Source organism: Lepisosteus platostomus, chromosome 1, assembly GCF_059453375.1.
Source record: "Lepisosteus platostomus isolate fLepPlt1 chromosome 1, fLepPlt1.hap1, whole genome shotgun sequence".
NCBI classification, from domain to species: domain Eukaryota; kingdom Metazoa; phylum Chordata; class Actinopteri; order Semionotiformes; family Lepisosteidae; genus Lepisosteus; species Lepisosteus platostomus.
Genome location: NC_142611.1, coordinates 41589116 through 41607613, shown reverse-complemented (window position 1 = coordinate 41607613; position 18498 = coordinate 41589116). Strand labels below are relative to the sequence as shown.

Below are 18498 nucleotides of genomic sequence, written 5' to 3'. Positions count from 1 at the left end.
ACTAAGATTTCCCTTCAGTGGTAAAATTCAATATCTACAACGGGCACAGTAAAGACGTTTACAGTACAGTAAGTCTTTCTACGACAGACCAACGGACCACGAGTGCCCCTGTCGGTCAACCAATCACGCACCGCGGTATCGCGTGTCATCTTACCTGCGGTATCTGTACTGCGGTGTCTTTACCGCGCACTTTGAATGGCTGCATCTGTATATCCAGTCTGCTCGGCGCCTAAATTCACGCCAGGCCAGGTGGTCTCTATTTTCCGCCCATTTTAGTTTTTTCAGCACCTATACCCCCGGTTCAAAGAATGTCAAAGCTGACTCCCTCTCCCATCTCTATGACCCGTTGGAGCTCGAGCTCCACCCTGAACCCATCATCCCCTCTCACCGGATCATCGCTGCTGTCCACTCTAACTCGTGCCCTTTAAACAAACTGTTTGTGACAGATCGGGTCCACTCCGACGTTCTCTTATTGGGACATGACTCTCACTTTGCGGGCCATCTTGGCATCAGACGTACTCTGGAACTAATTTCGGGGGACTTCTGGTGGCCCTCCCTCAGAGCAGACGTCTCGGATTACATTCAAGCTTGCCCTACCTGCGCCCGGATCAAGACACCCCGTTACCAGAAGGCCGGTCCTCTACAACCCCTCCCGGTACACGGACGGCCATGGTCTCATATTTCCGTGGACTTCCTCACGGACCTTACCAGGAGCCAGTGCAACACCGTTATCATGGTCATCATCGACAGGTTCTCGAAAGCGGCCCATTTCGTTCCCTGCCCCTCCTTGCCCTCCACCCAGGAAATGGCCGATCTGTTTGTACAGCAGGTCTTTCGGCTCCATGGGATTCCAGAGGACATTGTTTCTGACAGAGGTCCACAATCCATGTCCCGCTTCTGGAAGGCCTTCTGCCGAGCTCTGGGCACTAAGGTCTCTCTCACCTCTGCCTACCATCCCGAAGCCAACTGCCAGACCAAATGGCTGAACCTTCTCACTTACCTGCAGGCTTACATCTGGGCCACCCAGGACGACTGAACCTCGTTACTCCCATAAGCTGAATATGCTCACGACTCCCTTTACTCCTCCGCCACTGGCATGTCTCCCTTCCTCTGCTCCCTGGGTTATCAGCCTTCACTCCTCCGGAAGCCAATTTCCGATTCTGATCTTTCCTCAGTTCAACTATATATCTCTTAATAAGCCCTCAATAAGCTCTGGAAGACGGCCCGGCTCGCCCTCCTGAAGGCCTCTCACTGCTATAAAACCTTTGTAGATTGTCACAGAAGACCTTTTCCCAGACTTCGCAGAAGGCAATTTGTCTGGCTCTCCACCGGGAACATCCCTCTCCGCCAACCCTCTCGTAAGCTGGGTCCCAGGTTTATTGGTCCCTTCCAGGTTTTTTCTCAGATTACTCTGGTTATTTACCGCCTGGCTCTCCCCCCCACCATTCGGATCCACCCTACTTTTCACGTTTCCCTTCTCAAGCCCTACCACAGGTCACCCCTCTCCAGGCCGCAACCTCGCCCGCCCCCACCCCGCTCCATCGCTGGATCCACTACCCTTATGGTCAACAAGCTTCTTGACTGTTGTTGGCATAGGGGTCCTTGGCAATATCTGATCGACTGGCAGGGATATGGACCTGAGGAGAGGTCCTGGGTCGCCGCAAGGGACATCCTGGATAAGACCCTTATCACGGACTTTCTTCACTCTCGCTCTCCTCCGCTACCTACAGCGTCCGGAGCCACCCCTGAAGGTGGGGCTACTGTCACGAATCGCACACGGGCATGTAAGTGCTACTACATTCCCACGAGCTCTTCTCTTCCTAAACATCCACGCACCAATCTACTCAGCACTATTTAAACCCTCACTAGTCTTCCTTTCCTCGCTCACGATTGAGGTCTCCTCCCTGAGCTCATAATTCATACGTTCCCAACCCTACTTTGCTTGTTACTAGACACCCAGTATTTCGACTACGCTTCTCCTCGACTACGACTTCACCTCCTGATTTGGTACCTGTGAACTCTCGATACCTTCCTGGATTTTGACCCCAGCTCCTGTTCCCAACAATGTCTTTGTCTCCCGACTTGGTACCTTCGAACTCATGGAACCTTTCTGGATTTTGACCTCCTAGCCTAGTCCTTGACCACGCCTTCGCCTCCCTTCTCAACGCCAAACCGTCTATATCAGAAGTGCCTCGCATAGGGTCCCAATCCACCGAAGTCCGGTTCCCCGTGACAGCTTACTGTACATATAGGCCAATGTGGATTCTGAATTGAAGAGAATCAAACGACCAATATACTTTGTACGATATATGGTGATCTGGAATTCTGTCAATCTGCAAATTCAATTCTCAGTCTACAGTTTCTACAACAGCTGGAAAGAATTCTAGTTTACATTCATATATGATATATGAATGTGTGCTATTGAGCATGGATCATTGCCTGTACTTTGTATGTACTTTATATGAGTATATAAAATACTAACATATACATGAAACAAATTTCCAGTGCTGATGTCATTGAAAAACGTAAATGTAAATGTAAAATGCTTTTCAACCCTAAGAGAGTCTGACTTATTCATAATTGTGATTTGTGATCATATTAATGAATCACATTCCATACTGTTTTTGGTTACAAAATTTTATATTAAAAACCTTTTTTATATTCATTCTATATAGACTCAAATAGAAAAGGAAACAGTGGAATGTAACGTACTGTAGACTGTTATGTTTATTAAACCCAAAACGTTATAATGCAAAATTGCATTATACTTATATCTACTTCATATACTGATATTCTACAAGTATGTTCTATTCGAATGAACATTGAAGATATTAAACAAAGGATTGTCTGGGTCAGACAATGGCATTAAACTCCACAAAGAGAACAAAAATCGTTCTGAATTCGACTTCAAAGTGCTGTGCGTCTGTAATGGGAGCCGATACAGGCTCCCTTGAAGCGTTGATCAGGACCCTGTGCAGACGGTATAATCTGGAAGTAAGTGGAAAAGGACAACGGGGAGGAGACGACAAGGATCAAGGCAGGTTGACAAACAGGGGAGCATGACGACAGTGAACTGGTGCTCGGGGGGGTGTGGTCAAGACAGACAAGTCCAAGGAGTCCAGGGGGAAATCCGGGGAGAAGTCCAAGGTCCAGAACCGGATGATCCATCCGAGAAGAAAACAAGACAAAGTTAAAAACCGGAGCTGGCTCCGGTACAGGGACGGTGAATAAAAACAGGATGATGAGGCCAGGCGCTCCGAGCCCCAGACTCAGATGGTCAGGACGCCGTGATGAAGCCTATGCCGTCAGGTCACTCCTGGAACCGCTGGTAGGCGGGCTTCTGGGCGTCCATCTCCCAGTGCTGAGTCCAGAATGGTGAGACCGCCTGGCTTAAATAAGGAGGGGCAGTTGAACGTAATCAGCAAAATCAGAAAGTGCTGGAGCGCCCTTAAGAGGAAGCATTACAATCGTGACAGCTGCCTTTGAGCTCCCAACATCAGATGGTGACTGCATGACTGAAAATATACATCATCTGTTATAATAAGTATCCTACCTGTGCTAAGAGAGGATAAATTCTTCTGGGTGTTTTATTGGCAGAGTTTTGGATGCAGATCATAAAACTTAAGCCATAAATACAAGGGGTAACACTGAGCTAGAAGAAGCTACTTATGAAAAAGACTTAGGTTTTTCTATTGACACAGCAATTACATCTTCCAGACAACATGGGAAGCATTTAAAAAACAAGCACAGTGTAAGGATACTGGTGAAGTTGTAAGAGCAGAATTCAAACAAAGGGGTGTTATGATAAAATTTTATAATGCATTAGTAAGGCCTTATTTACAGTGCTGTGTACAATTTTGGACCATGTTACAGAAAAGAATGCTGAATTAATCCAGAGAAGAGCAGCCAGATGCATTGTGGGACTTAAACAAAATGCCCTACACTGACAGGCTGAAAGTACTAAACCTTTAATCTCGAACAGAGAGGAATACAAGGGGACCTGATATGAGTACAAAGAAAGTGAATTTATTCAATAAACAAACAGCAAAACACGAACTAGAAGAAACAAGTGGAAACTACATGGAAGTGCATTTAAAACTGAGAACACGTAGCACTGGATGGGATTATGGTCCATCAATGGGCACACACATACCCACACACTGGGCCAATTTACAGTTGCTAATTAACCTGGGAGAGCACATGGATGTGGAGGAGGACCAAGAGTTGTTGGGCAGTGCCATGTCACCCATCTTTCTAATACACATCATTATAGAAATATACTTGTCACACATATTTCCTGTATCTAAAGATAACTTTCTGCAGCACATGGAGCCATGGAAACAGAAGCTTCACTCTCACTTAGTTTTAGCCTGTGGAATCTTATAATATTAATGATGACAAGCTCAAATAACATGGAGTATATAAATAAAGGCTGTATTTCATTGAATCTTTCATTTTGTACAGATTGTGTTTTAAATTTTCCTGTCTAATTCTTTATACTGTATATGTCTCTGTAATTAGTTTTGACTGCTTGTTCAGGAGGCTAATGAAACTAGATAAAGGGATCAACTTGTCTGATATAGGTTTTAATGTACAGTATATACATTGTTTTTAATGATTGTGCTGTATGTACTACTTAATTTGTAATGCTTTTCGTCTAATAGAAGTTTAATAGTGAAAAATAAAGCAAGCAAGTCTCATTAAGATGGCAAATAAGAGAAATGAAAGCAGTTAAGAAGATTATCGTCTCGAAGATGAACATCAAACATGATGAAATATGCAACTGTTTCAAAATAGATCTGTTTCATTTTCACACAGCTGTGGTTTAGAACAATCGGAACTGTTTAAGACTATCTCAGTCCAGAATGTGAGGAAATGTTTAGCATTCATGAGAATTTCTTAGTAACATTTAATATTGAAGAACTCTGTTGCAGCACTGAATGGCATCATCATGTGAAATACTGTAAATATCTCCTAATGCTAAGGGTGTGCTGTCAGGGAGATCCTGCAGGGCAGACTTTGTTGACTCCGCTCATTCCACAAGGTCAACACAAACTTGAGTTTGCTGCCTCCAGCATCACAATTGAGATAAAGTGGTGACTGTGTGGACAGCCTGCCAAAGAATACTTTCCTACTTTCCTTTCCATATCTTGTAGAACAAGTGGATTGTTGTTAATGTACTGTGCCATTTTCGAAGGATGCTGTTGGCAGAGCATTCCATTAGCAGCGGTGGCACAAGTGGGCCTGCAAACACATTCAGTGCTGTTATTGAATTCCCTGACGACAAAGAGAAGCAGGGACTGTTAGGCACTTATGTGTCAAAACTCAAAAATGAAGTCTGGAATGAAGTCTTGCCTTCATATAGAAAATGTATTCATTATTTGTTACTCTACAGTAGTCAAGGTACAGTAGTATTTAGAAAACCAACACTAATGTTTTTTTTTTTCTTTAGTGGAAGAAACTCCTTCCACTAATTGCTGTGGTTTAATTAATTGAACACAGTTGTTTGCTAAAAGTACAGTAGCAAATTTTAAATTTGTTTTTGGAATTTAGTAAGTACAATTTACAGTGTCTTTAGATTCAGGGAATAAAAGTAATTAAGCACACCATCATTATCCAAGGGCTAGAACACTCTAATCCCTTTGGTTCAAACTTGGATTATTAAAAAAAAATAGAATAAATGTATTGATTTTAGAGTCATGTGTTCTTTACCTCCCTCAATTGCAGTTGGCAATTGTCCCACTACAGTTCCGTTTCCTATGCACAAGAGAGATGAAGACTGTAGATATGTCTTGCAAAATGTGTACTTTTCATACTTTCAAAGTGCAGCTCTGTCCCATAACTCTGCAAGCTCACACACGCCAAGTCAAAGCCACCCAACAGGTCATATTTTTCTCATTAAACAGAGAATTTCCATTTTAAAATCCAATTGGAAGGCAATTAAACAGCATTCAGCATATCATAAAGAAGATGCTTGTCATCTTCAATGTGTGGTGATAAACTGGTAAAGGCACAATATACTGTATAGGAAGATCTGTGCAAATATCCTGGTGGGCAAAGCATGATCTACAGTATAGGTATTGGTTGACATTTCTAGGCAGGGCAAACCATACTCTGCTGCAGCAGTAAAAGGATATAGTGTGTCCCTTAATGTAATGCATAACCATTACTTTAACAGAGCATACAAATGGAACTGACATGTACTCAGTTCTTTGGGGCTTCTTGTAGCAGGAGCATTGGAATGTGGATCAGTGGGGATTTGTTGCTTTCACTGCTTAGCCAGAAAATAATATTTCTTGACAAATGCATAGTGTTTGGAGAGCACTTGCATATCGCTGCCTCTGAGCTCTGAAAACAGAACATATATACTTTGGCTCTTATGCAGGAAGTAGGATTTCTGTAGTCAATGACCATGTACTGTACACTCATCTCTCGTTAAACGAGTGCTTTATTTTCAAGTATTTGCTAAAAATGAGCAATATATACCTACAGTATTTCTGTTATACAGTACTAGTTAACTTCCCCTGCTAATATGAGCTCTAAGCATCGTTGTTCCATTTGTATTTTTCACTCCTCTAGGCTTTTGTCTAAAGTAACAGAAATTGTAGAAAAATTATATTAGTTATGGTACAGAATCCATAATTTCTAACCATAACGTTGATTCACAAATTGTAATATGTTATACAAATAAATGCTTTATTTCTATTTACTGTATGTGCACTATGAATACACAGTACTGATATCACCAGACACCTTGCTGCTTTGTTTTACTTTTACAGTTAAAGTATGGGTTTTATTCTGTGTTTGACTGCACAATATTTATTACCTAACATAATTTAATATTTTTTGTTATTTCTCCACATAAGTATTGGTAAATTCTATTTGTTGTAACGTACTTTGCAATTAATGGTATCAAACTATTCAAATAGATCAGAAAAGTACTTAAACTCAACCTGTTTATGTCCTCTTAAGAGCACTTTGAATGCGTTGAAACCTTTTACAAGTATTGTAATGGGAATTTTGTGTTGCTTTTAGAAGTTTTTGCCTATTTGCAATTCATCATGTATAATGAGTGATGATTGTAATTTAATTTGTTTGTTTTTCTGGCATTTTAAGCCCAACATTTTACTAAATTCAGTCTTCACTATATGGAAGTGATAAGCAGGAATAGTTAGAGATACAGTATTAGCATAGATTTACCACATCACCTTTTGTATAATATGTACTGTATTAATGTGGCCTTTCCACTGTAGCAAGACTGAGTAATATCTCATTAGAGGTATTAGAGCTGCAATGAATTGAAAACGATCTTAGGTTATACCATATTTATTAAATTGTCTTTTTCTGCTTTAATACAGTCACAGAAGAGTTTTCTAAATTAACACAAGCAACATTAGGAACAGCTGCAGCAATTACTCTGCTGTCTCGTGCACATCTCACAAACCACTGGATTTGATAATGTGAAGTATGCGATGAAGATGTCAGCTTAAAATTAGTACATTTTATGTAAAGAGGGAGTAACAGCAGCAATTAAAGTGCCAACCTCAAAGATCTTGTTAAGAAAGCGATCTGGGTTGCATGAACTAGGTTGCTAGCTGGATGAAGGCATTCCTGAAGTAATTAAGAGAACAAGGCCAAGTCTTGTGATTAAACGAAATAGATGTTATCAACAGGGAAATATCTTCATGATTTTAAAATCGTTTTTTTAACTTTTTTAAACTAAAACTTTTGAAGCTGAGATATAAGAGTCTCTAAATCTACCTCATGCCAGCCTTCCCTGAAAGAGTCTTTATGCTATAACAAGAAAACCGCACAGAACTCCTGTACCTGCTCCCCTTTGTTCAGTACAGCTAAAATGTTAAACAGGTTTGGATATTAAGTGGAATTTAAAACAATATTTCAGGAGAAGGTTAAGCTCTAATCTATCTCCTTTCCTCCTACCTACAGTACGTATAAATCTTGTTTCTAGCCTACTTGCTTTGTATTTCATTTCACATTCATTGAAATGCTCTGTGGCTCCTTTTTTGATCACCTGCTTGAAACCAAAGAATTCCGGTGCTTCAACAAAGTAAAACAGAGATTATTCTACCTGCTTTTCTTCTGCTGACACATAAAAATTCTCCACTTTGATCTTCAAATTTGGTCAAGTTATGTCATTTTTCATTCCTCTATGGCTTCACAAACACAAACTTTCATTCAAAATACACGACCCTGGGTCTCACAACATACTTCTGAGTCTGGTGATGATGTCAGCCATCACACACATTGCAGCCTGCTGCAAGGATCCACAAGTTCTAACCTAATTTCTATTCTCACTTCTGTCTGCCATTCTACCTCTATACTGACATCTATTTCTGGCTCAGTCCTGTCACCTTCTATGCATTCAGATTCCTTTCTTTCAACCTTGCCCCCACCTCCATGGCCGGGGCCTATCTGGCATCCTGCCTCTGCCTCTTTGTTAGCAGGTGTCCATCAGCACCTCCTCTCTTCCCTGGAGTGGGGTATAAGAAGGAGAAGAAAAAGGAGTTAAAGAAATGATACACCTTTCATTTCACTTGATGTTGTTCTGTTTTCTTTTACCAGTGTAGCATCCTCTGACGAGGCACCAGTAAATGTAGGGGTTTGTGCTTAACTGGAACAATTATTAATTGTAGCAGCAAGTCACAAAAATGATTCTTCTGATGGCTATTAGAATCAACATTGTGGGATAACTCAAACAACGCACACATACGGGTACTAATACACGAAAATACATTTATTAATACATAAAATGTGCATATAAACATAACAGATCTTATCGTGAGGGTTAGCAGAATACAAAAGGTATATATTCAGTCACGAAGAATTACAAATACCAAGAGGGACATACTTTCAGTATGTCATTCATTTAGACTGTTTCGTAAATTAGCTTGGTTACAAGTTCTACACTAGATACTCAAAACAAGTACATCACTGATAGGAATTAAATTGATATCAACTGGTGTTGAGGTAACAATTGAATTCTTGAGCTGTAATGCAGAAAGTTGAATACTCATCCAATCTGTGTGGATTCAGATCTCCTGCAGGCACAAAGAAGCAGTGGCAGGCTTGCTGGTGTCCAATCGGTGCTCTCTGGCTCTTTGCCAGGCAGTGCTGCTGCGGCTGGAGAGAAATTCCTGTGATGCGCTGCTGATGCTCTCTGAAGACCAGCTAGATAGTGTTGGCTGAAACTAGCAAAGTTTGTGCACAGGAGAAAAGTGACTGTGGGTCCCAGCAGGTCAGGAAGAAGATCGGTTCATTCCTGATGATGCGCTAGTTCTGAATACTGATTCAGCTGTCCACAGTTCCGACCTGTTCACGAGGCTTGCTGCTGGGCTAACCTCGGGTGGATCCTTTGGTTACGCTCTGGCAACCTCCGTTCTGGACTCTTAGAACAAAGGAAAGTTCTGCACTCGGACACACTGGCCGTTACGTGGTGCTCCGGGCTGAGTCTGAGGATGTTCAGGAGGAGCCCTGAGGCTGAATGTCCAGGAGGCACACTGCGAGAATGTCCTGCGCTTGGGAACCCTTCTACAGGCACTCTGTGTTGCCTGTTTTACCTGGAGGAAATACAGGTCGTTCATTGGTTGAAAGTTTCATGGGCATCAGAGACCCACGTGGGGTTAATCTGCCCTACCAGTTCCTGATTGGCTGATGATGAGTAACCATGCACTCTGACCTTAGAGTTGTAAACCAACTTTGAATAAGACTCCCTTGGAATCTCCCAGACATTAAGGCGCCAGAGATTCCATTTATTAAGGTTGCTGGAGAATCTCAGCACTGGGGAGCTGTTCCTTATCAGGACACTCTATCAGCTAGAAAAACACCTTAATTGTGAACCAAATGGAATGGCCTCTCTGTATCAAGCACCACTGAGATGAAAGAGAGAGGGACTAGCAAGGGAGCAGAAAACTTAATTCCTGTATTTTAATAAGCCTTGCTGCTACACCAGGTACAGACCATTTTCACCAATTTCTGTGTGCTCAAAGGACATCAAACTGTGCTCCTACCAGCTCAGCAAGCCACTGAACTCCAGCCTGAAAAACCCAACTGTTTCCACTGGTCTTCTTGCAGTTCTTCCAGTGGTCGGTTTCTTTTGTCTATCTAGCCACAAAATTTTGCTTTAAGCTCTACTGTCAGCTTAATCCATGAGAGTCTGACGACTACATCCCTGTAAGGGACATCTTGCTCTCTAGAGTCTATGTGCTGTCCTCCTTCTCCCCCAGTGTTTCCTGATGACATCTTCCCCTCCATGGAGCTCCACCACAACTGCACCCAGGCACTCCCTTTTCCCTCTCACCCTCTAGCACAGGGGTGTCAAACTCATTTTTAGGGGGGGCAAACTAAAAACATTTAATCATGTTGCGGGCCACACATGCAGAGAAAAATACTGATTAGAGTTTTATTATAACTTTTTCCACATATGCAAGTGAACGTAGCCTATACAAAAAAAATATTTCTTCAGAATTCCTCTATTTAAGAATGTAGTTGAGCATTTCATAAAAGAAAATGTATTCAAGATAAAAATAAGATCAAACATTTTAGGTCTTTTTTTGCAGTGTAATTGTATTGCACAAAATGAATTGAAATAAATACATGAAGTGAAATAAATAAAAACAAACACAAATAAGGATAGGTCTACATCAACAACTGTTAGCCTACTGTTGCTTTGCCAAGCCAGAAACCTGAGCTCTCTTCTTTGATGCTATAAAGTCTAATCTGGGCATAAAATCCTGAACGGCAGCGAACAGCAAGTGAATATGCAATAAATTCGGTTGCTTTCTCTGAAAAGCTACTCGAGTAGCCATCGTATTTCTAGTAAGACTGATGTTTGCAAAAGCAGACCTTGTCTCTGGACACATTACTTCACTGACTTTTAATGGGGCATCTTTAGAAAATCACCCTCATAGAATGGTCTCCCTGATTTAGCTATTTCTTCAGCCACGATAAAACTTACCTTCACCACAGTTATGTATTACTAGCAAAATGATTTTTATTACTATTATTACTAGCGTTTTTTCTACTACTAGATTCACAGTGATATCTGTGTAAACGTAGCCAATCTAGTTGTACTCCGGAGGGGAGGACATTAATACTCAGTTGTTGCGTGATGGAATTGGAGCCAAGGGCTCATGGGAATTGGAGTTCCTGCTGTCTCGGGACTCATACAATAGACCGGGAAAAGTCTTACAAAGGCCGGATTAAAACAGATGGTGGGCTGAATGTGGCCCGTGGGCCGTGAGTTTGACACATATGCTCTAGCCCATCCTTTCTCTCTGTCCTCTCCATCAGTCTCCACTGGATCTTCTCCCCTGCTCCCCATTTCTTTTCTCTTTACACCTTCTCTTTTAGTATGGCACCATACTGTTGTTTACACTGTTATTGTTATTGTATTTCTGTCTATTGTCCTGTCTGCTGTTCTATGTATATATATACTGCACCTGAGAGACTAATGAGAAACACTTTTCACTATACTATGCACCCATTTAAGTACTGTATAATGACAAATAAAGTTTAATTGAGTTCATAACCAGGTTTCATAACCCAAGGTTCTGGATACCAGCTTCCCTTTAGTGGCTTCTCTGCACGGCTCCAGCTCTGCACCCCCTGCTTTTGGCTTGGACTGTTACCCACCTGCACCAATGGAGTCATCCAGCACCCATCTGACCTCTTGACCACCTTGATCATGCTTCAGCGGAGTCCACAGGAGCTCAATGGCTTGTGATGTCTGCTTTTCCTGTCCTTTTCTATTCCACCCCTTGTCACTCTAGACTTAGCCCTCTCACTAAAGTCACCACTCTCACCATCGATTTATCAGAGTAGATGTTCTTGTTAGCATAGAGAAATCTTTTTCTCTCATTCTCTAGGGATCTTTCTAGATTCATAACTTTGAGCTGCCTCCTTTTCACAAATCAAGGCTGGCTGAACTAAGACAATTTTCACTGCTTCCATCCACTCTCCCTGATATCCATTGCATGTTCTTATTGATCTTCAGCCACTTAAACTGCACTATGCACATACTGTAAGTTCACAGAGTACCCTGTCATTTCTTAATTTTCAACCTTGCTTCCGTGACATTTCTGTTTCATCTAGACACCAACAGAGTAGTGAAGCGGTATCACTTGCTATAGTTTCGTCTCTGTCTCCAAAAGGCCTTCAGCTTTTCAACAAAATTGTACCATTCTTAGTCTTCGGGGATGACTAATGAATCCTCTCAGATTCCTTTGCACTGTTTTGCAAACAGTGCCCTTTCATCCTCACTACTGTTCATTGGGGCTCCACTCGAGCCAAAATCTATCCTAATCCACTCAGTTTTATATCTGTTGTATACATTGTAAATCTAATAGAAATAAAAAATAACGTGTTGAGAACCTTTCCAGACATTTTACCTGGGTTACTTTCTGTAACCGATTCTTAATTTCTGCTTTTCAAAACACTAGCTCAAATGGCCCTCCAATCCTAGTTCTACCCATTATCAGAAGTCATATTCCAGAGCATGACATCCAAATGTTCCACTTATTCATACTTGAAAGCTGACTCTCTTTCAAACTCCCCTATTCCTCATACTGTACCAATTATCCTCCCAGCCACACCATCAGAACTAATAGTCATAGACAAAATTGACAGCATTTTACCACTAGTTCCTACACCACCTACACAAATTGAACTGGCTTCACAACCTATGGATTGTCACAACATCCTTTGCTCATTGAAGAATCACAGTCACAATTAAATTGCTTGTGTGCCAGTTTTCTACAGTTGCTGAGCTTCCATCAAATCCAAGCAGTGTTACAGGATTTTTTATTTGTTCTTTCTTCACCATCTTTCAAAATGCTTTTTCTCGGAGCAGCACATCCCAAACTCTTTTCACTGCGGTTAATTCTGAAATGGTACTAAAGCATACTTGGGAACTGTCATATCCCTTTTTTATGTTCATTATGCTGACAGTATCCTCATTTATATTCTATATTTAGCCGGCACAGGGACACTGTGGTTAGCATTGTTGCCTTCTAGTGTATAACAAAGCGTAGTTTAGGACCCTGTGCAGATGGTATAATCCGGAAGTGACTGGAAAAGGGGCTACGGGGAAAACAAGGTTAGGAGAAGAATGGAAAGGGATGGCGAACAGGGGGAGGTGCCGATAGGGAATCCAGGTGCAAGGGGGAACACTGGCAAACAAGTCCAAGGAAGTCCAAAAGAGAAAGCGGGGCGCAGTCCATAATCCAAAGCTGGGAGGTCCAGCCAAGACGAAGACAAGAATAAAAACAAGGAACGGGGACATGGAACCAGGAACTAGGAAGTTAAAAATAGAATGACGGGGCCAGGCGCTCCGAGCTCCTAATAGCTGGTCAGGACGCCGATTGGAAGCCTGTGCCCTCAAGCCGCAGACATGGGGCGACTTGATGCCAGGCGGGCCTCGGGGCGTCCGTTTTCCAATGCAGAGCGCCGAGGTTCCGGAGCACCAGGTTTAAATAAAAAACGGAACAAGGGGGCAGGTGAACGTGATAATGAACTTGGCAATAAAGGGTCGGAGCGCCCTCTAGAGGAGGGATGACGATCGTGACATAGTGCTAGGCCCTGGGTTCAATTCAAGACCTGGGGTGGTATTTATTTTAAGTTTTCCCTGTGTTCACATGGCTTTCCTCTGGCACCTCCAGTTTCCTCCCACTGTCCAAGAACAAACTGGTTCTAAGAAAACTGGACCTACTTTAGGCATGAGTGTATGCGTGTCTGTGTTTGTTGCCCTGAGATGGACTGGTGTTGTTGGTGTACCCTGCCTTGTACCCATTGCTTGCCGAGATCCCCCGTGACCCTGAAGGGGAAGAAACAGTTAGAAGATGGATGGACAGATATTCTACCATCTATTAAAAAGTGAAGGGTGTTTTAATTTAAGGTTAAGTGAGCTGTTTTTCCATTCTCCTTATATAATTATCTTGCTTCTTTTAAAATATGCTATTGATATAGTATGTTATATGAAATAATAATACATTCCCAGAGTTGCATACAATGTTTGATTTGAAAAGAAAAAACTGCATAAAGCTGTGTTGCATGATTAGGTTTGTATTTGCCTTACACTTTTTCATGAAACGTTCACTGCATTTGATAGAAAACAGTTGATTTGTTTCAGATGTGCTTGGCAAACACATTTAAATAATTAATCCATTACATTTGGAAGCTGTTATAGTTTTAACTATAGATTCAAGAGCAGTTACTGCAGTAGTACATCTATTTCTAATTTTTTCCTAGAAAATCCCTTGAAGTTTCAGAAATATTTTTACTGAAAATGATTTAATTTCTGCCTACACTATTACTGTATATGCAGTACTACACGAGTATAACACTATTGTTATACAAATATTGTCTATTGTTTTTGTCTCAGATTATGCATATTGTAGTTCTTCTTCTTCTATATCTGATAATGAATAGTTCTTATATTCTAAGGGTGGTGCTCTCAGGATCCGGACACTTACTGTAGCAATTTTAGATGGATTTCCAATCTGCCCTTGGATCACACTGTAGCCTTGTATTGGATCACACTGTAGTCTTTCAATTCTAAACATAGTGGAGTGATTGTTACTCAGAATTCTCCACGGTATGTGGATGGTTTTGGGCCAGCTCAACTTATACTTGTACAGTATTTCTTGATCTGAGTGGCTTTTTGTGACAGGTGATAATCACATTCTTAAGCATCTAGGAGCTTTACTTGGTATTATCAGTACAGTACTTCTCTTTGTTAGATTTAGATCATACTTTTCTAAAGGGACTAATTCATTAGCTACCTTATATGTTATTCCTAAGTTTCTGTTTTGTTTCTGTTACTCTTTTATTTACAATTGGTTGTTATCTTTGACCAAAAAATTCATATGTAAATAGTGACTGAAATGAATTTGTAATCGTATTTGATGTGAGTTTTGTAATCACATTTTGTAGGACTGACCGCAAATTACTACATTTTTAACTGTTGATGTTTGTATTTAAGTTACTTGTGCCTGACCAGGTTTTGAAGACTTAAGAAAATGTTTTCTTTATCTTGCAGGGTTTTGCAGTTTACTATTCAACTTTTCATTTTTATGCTTGCACATCATTAATAAAATGAGAAAGGAAGACTATTTCTTTCAACATGTAATATGCTGTATATATCACACATGTATACAGTACCTATTATTGTATACAGTACCATTATTTCCATCACAAATAATGGAACTTGTGATGTTGATATCAAGCTCTCTTATGACATGTTTCTTTTTGTTTTCCAGAGTGACCGTTTACTTATCAAGGGAGGAAGAGTGATCAATGATGATCAGTCTTTCTTTGCAGACATTTATCTAGAAGATGGGCTGATAAAGTAAGTATTAAACTGATTAGAATAATGTATAAACTCTTAATGTGACATCTTGGATAACTCTGCAGTGGCAAGCACAGTGTAGACTTTTTTCTGTTTTATAATTTTATAGTCTAGCCTTCAACTTACTGGACTACCGCATGAAGCAACAGTTATTGCAATGAAGAGAATTACAAGTTACCATTACCCCAGTTTACTGTTAAATAATAATGCAGTTATCACTGTTTATATTTTTTAAATACAGTAAAGTGGACAGTAACATTTGTTCAGATTTATACAATATTTATAAAATACTATACATATCTTTGATAGTCTAGACATACAGTACTGTATATAGAACAGATAAAAGAGTTGGGCCTTTGATATTGGATTATCGGATTGACATTGATTGATATCAGTAATCAAGCCCTCTCAGTAAGGATCCAAATGACTTGCAGCTGGGCAAAGGAAGTTGGCACATTAATGCTGCCTATGATTCCCGTCAACAAAGTGCAATGGGAAAACATACTGACGTGACAGCAGGCTGAGAACAGTCTGGCGTCTTCACTGCCCACTCAGTGCCAGTGAGGAAACTAGATCAGTGTTCTTGTGAGCAGCAAATGTCTGGCTTGTGAAGTTTTTTGTTGTTTATGAGATTATAAAGCATTTTGTTATGGAAGCAAGAATCATCCACTTCATGGTTTTATGACATGCTCTAGTTTTCCATTACCTCCCTTCGCTGTTGCTCTAGAATGACAGTGACTGAAAGTGACATAAAAAGGCAAGAATAACATTACGGTAACTATGTGCAGAACAAAAGTTCTGGAAAGCTCCAGGGTGTTCCCATAACTGTTCTAAGTGCTGCAATGATTATTTTTTTCTTTTTGTTTTTTATACAGTTCTAAGAACATAAAGCACATTAAAATATATGTTTATTGGAACATGTATAGCAGAGAACAGAATACCGAATGTTTGGGTAAATCACTTGCTTTGATTAAGATGTGAGAACATTGCTAGTTTTGACAATGCAATATATTTTGGGATCTATTTTTATTCATTTTTTCTCTTACACCTACACCCTTTGTCTAATGAAAAGTATCTGATTAAGGTGATGATGTAGTGGGTTAAGTCCATGACAATGTGGGTGCCGCTTGCGAACTCCTGTGACATCTTCAAATGTCACTTTAAAGAGAGGTGATATTCTTATTTTAGAACCATCTAAAGAAATGAAACAAAAGGATTTGCGTACGAGCGAGCCGCTGGTTTTCCAATAAAAGCAAGGACGTGATTTTTCTGTATTTTATTTCCCACCTTCCAGGCAGATTGGGGAGAACCTCATAGTGCCGGGTGGGGTGAAGACTATAGAGGCCAATGGGCGTATGGTTCTCCCTGGGGGGATCGATGTCAACACCTACTTGCAGAAGCCTTACCTTGGGACAACAACTGTGGATGACTTCTACCAGGGGACCAAGGCAGCCCTGGCAGGAGGAACCACCATGATAAGTAAGTCTGAGGTTAACTTGGACAATGTGGCTAGATTTGCCAAGATGATAAACTTGTGCTTCCTGATCTTCAAAGGATAGTTTAACCTCTATAATTCGTTGAAAAGATATTTTCCAAGTAAATGGTAAAAGTAAGATTTGACAATGACTTTTAGAAAGAAAGCTAATAATACAGGCTTTATGTTTAACTTGGGAGTCTTGTCGTACAGGATGCTAAACTCTTTTTTAAGAGCAGTTAAATTGTTTTTTTTTTTCAATCACAATCGTACTGTATGTTTCCTAGAATGTAGTCTGGTGTTCATTTTCATCATTGTTTCACAGTAGCTTTTAAAAGATGTGCATTATGTAAGAATAGCACTTGAGAAAATATTTTCTAAATGTATCACTCGGGCTGACCTTCTTTAAAAAATAAAGTACACAAATGAATCGATGGTTCAGCTTTTATTACAAATCTTTAATTTGTCAAGCCTGTTCTTATCAACGTAACTACAGTTTTCTACGTCATCTTAACATTTAGGATCAAGCTCATTTATCATACTACATCAGTAATTGCTGTTCTTACCAGTTTGCTATAGCAAATGACTGGAATAAATTACAAATCAAGCTAAAACCATCCAGTTTTGTATCTGATTGTATTGTGCTGTTACGTCATGATTGATATTTGCATTTGTTTTGTTTTCTTATCATGCTTCAGTAGTGTAAGTTTTTTGGCCAGCCCTTCCTGTTTTATTCAGGACGCAAGTTTAAAGACAGAAACAGAAAACATCAACGAATAGATTTAAGGTTACAACCTTGAGTATAGACAACACGATCTACAAATGATCAACTTTTGAAATTCATGCTCAATGTGTAATTTAAATCACTATACAAATCATGCTTGATATATACGTATAACATAGAAATATTTTTATGTTAAAAAACTAAAAACAACTGTTTTCTCTTTTTTTCTGAAAATAATTGAAATGCAAGACATCTCATCTGTAATTCCTTTTGGGGGGACAGAAGTCAGTTCATTCTTTCTTCAATCTTTTATTTTCTGTACTGCTGTGCAGACCTCTGTTAAAATTGCAAATGAGCCTTGCTTCTCAGTTGACTTATCTGGTGTTTAACTAGATTAAACACCAGATTGCATAAAAAGAGACCTTAGAGTGCTTGTAAGAATTGATTTAAATGACTGAACCTGTGAGAAGTACAATTAATGCAATGTTTTTTTTTTGTTTCTCTGCATCTCAGAGGAAGAGAAGGCGATTTCATAAAATAAATTATTCAGACAAATTCTTTCCAAACTGAAATGGTGCCAATTGCGGATTACCACGTACTGTAGTTCCCATTCACGCAGGCTGATGTCTGGTCAAGGAAATAGATGTCTGCAGGTATTCATCAAATCAAACCTTTAGAGGGTGAAAGAGCCAGGCTTGGGAGAGTCATAGTCCAAAATCAACCAGTTCAAGAGCACATGCATGTTCTCAAGCACAAGTCATTATCCTGCTTTGTATTGTTTAGTATTTGCACATTGTCTCTTCATCAGATTATTTGCTGTCAGGGAGTTGGGTTCCTCTCAGATTTATTTACAGACAAACTCAGATGCTACTGCTGTGGTTTCTGTGTTTTACAGGTACCTGTTTGACATTAAGATATTAATGCAACAGAATGTCC

The 18498-nt window shown here is 40.2% G+C and overlaps 1 protein-coding gene across 3 annotated transcripts in view; it reads left to right on the top strand.

Annotated features, from left to right (window-relative positions):
- Positions 1-18498, top strand: part of LOC148677955 (dihydropyrimidinase-related protein 1) — a 60381-nt gene that overhangs the window by 13754 nt on the left and 28129 nt on the right. For all 3 annotated transcript variants that reach the window (XM_088628826.1, XM_088628827.1, XM_088628836.1), the window contains exons 2-3: positions 15276-15364; positions 16659-16843. In XM_088628826.1, the coding sequence (XP_088484952.1) occupies positions 15276-15364; positions 16659-16843 (274 nt within the window). The remainder of the gene's footprint in view (positions 1-15275; positions 15365-16658; positions 16844-18498) is intronic.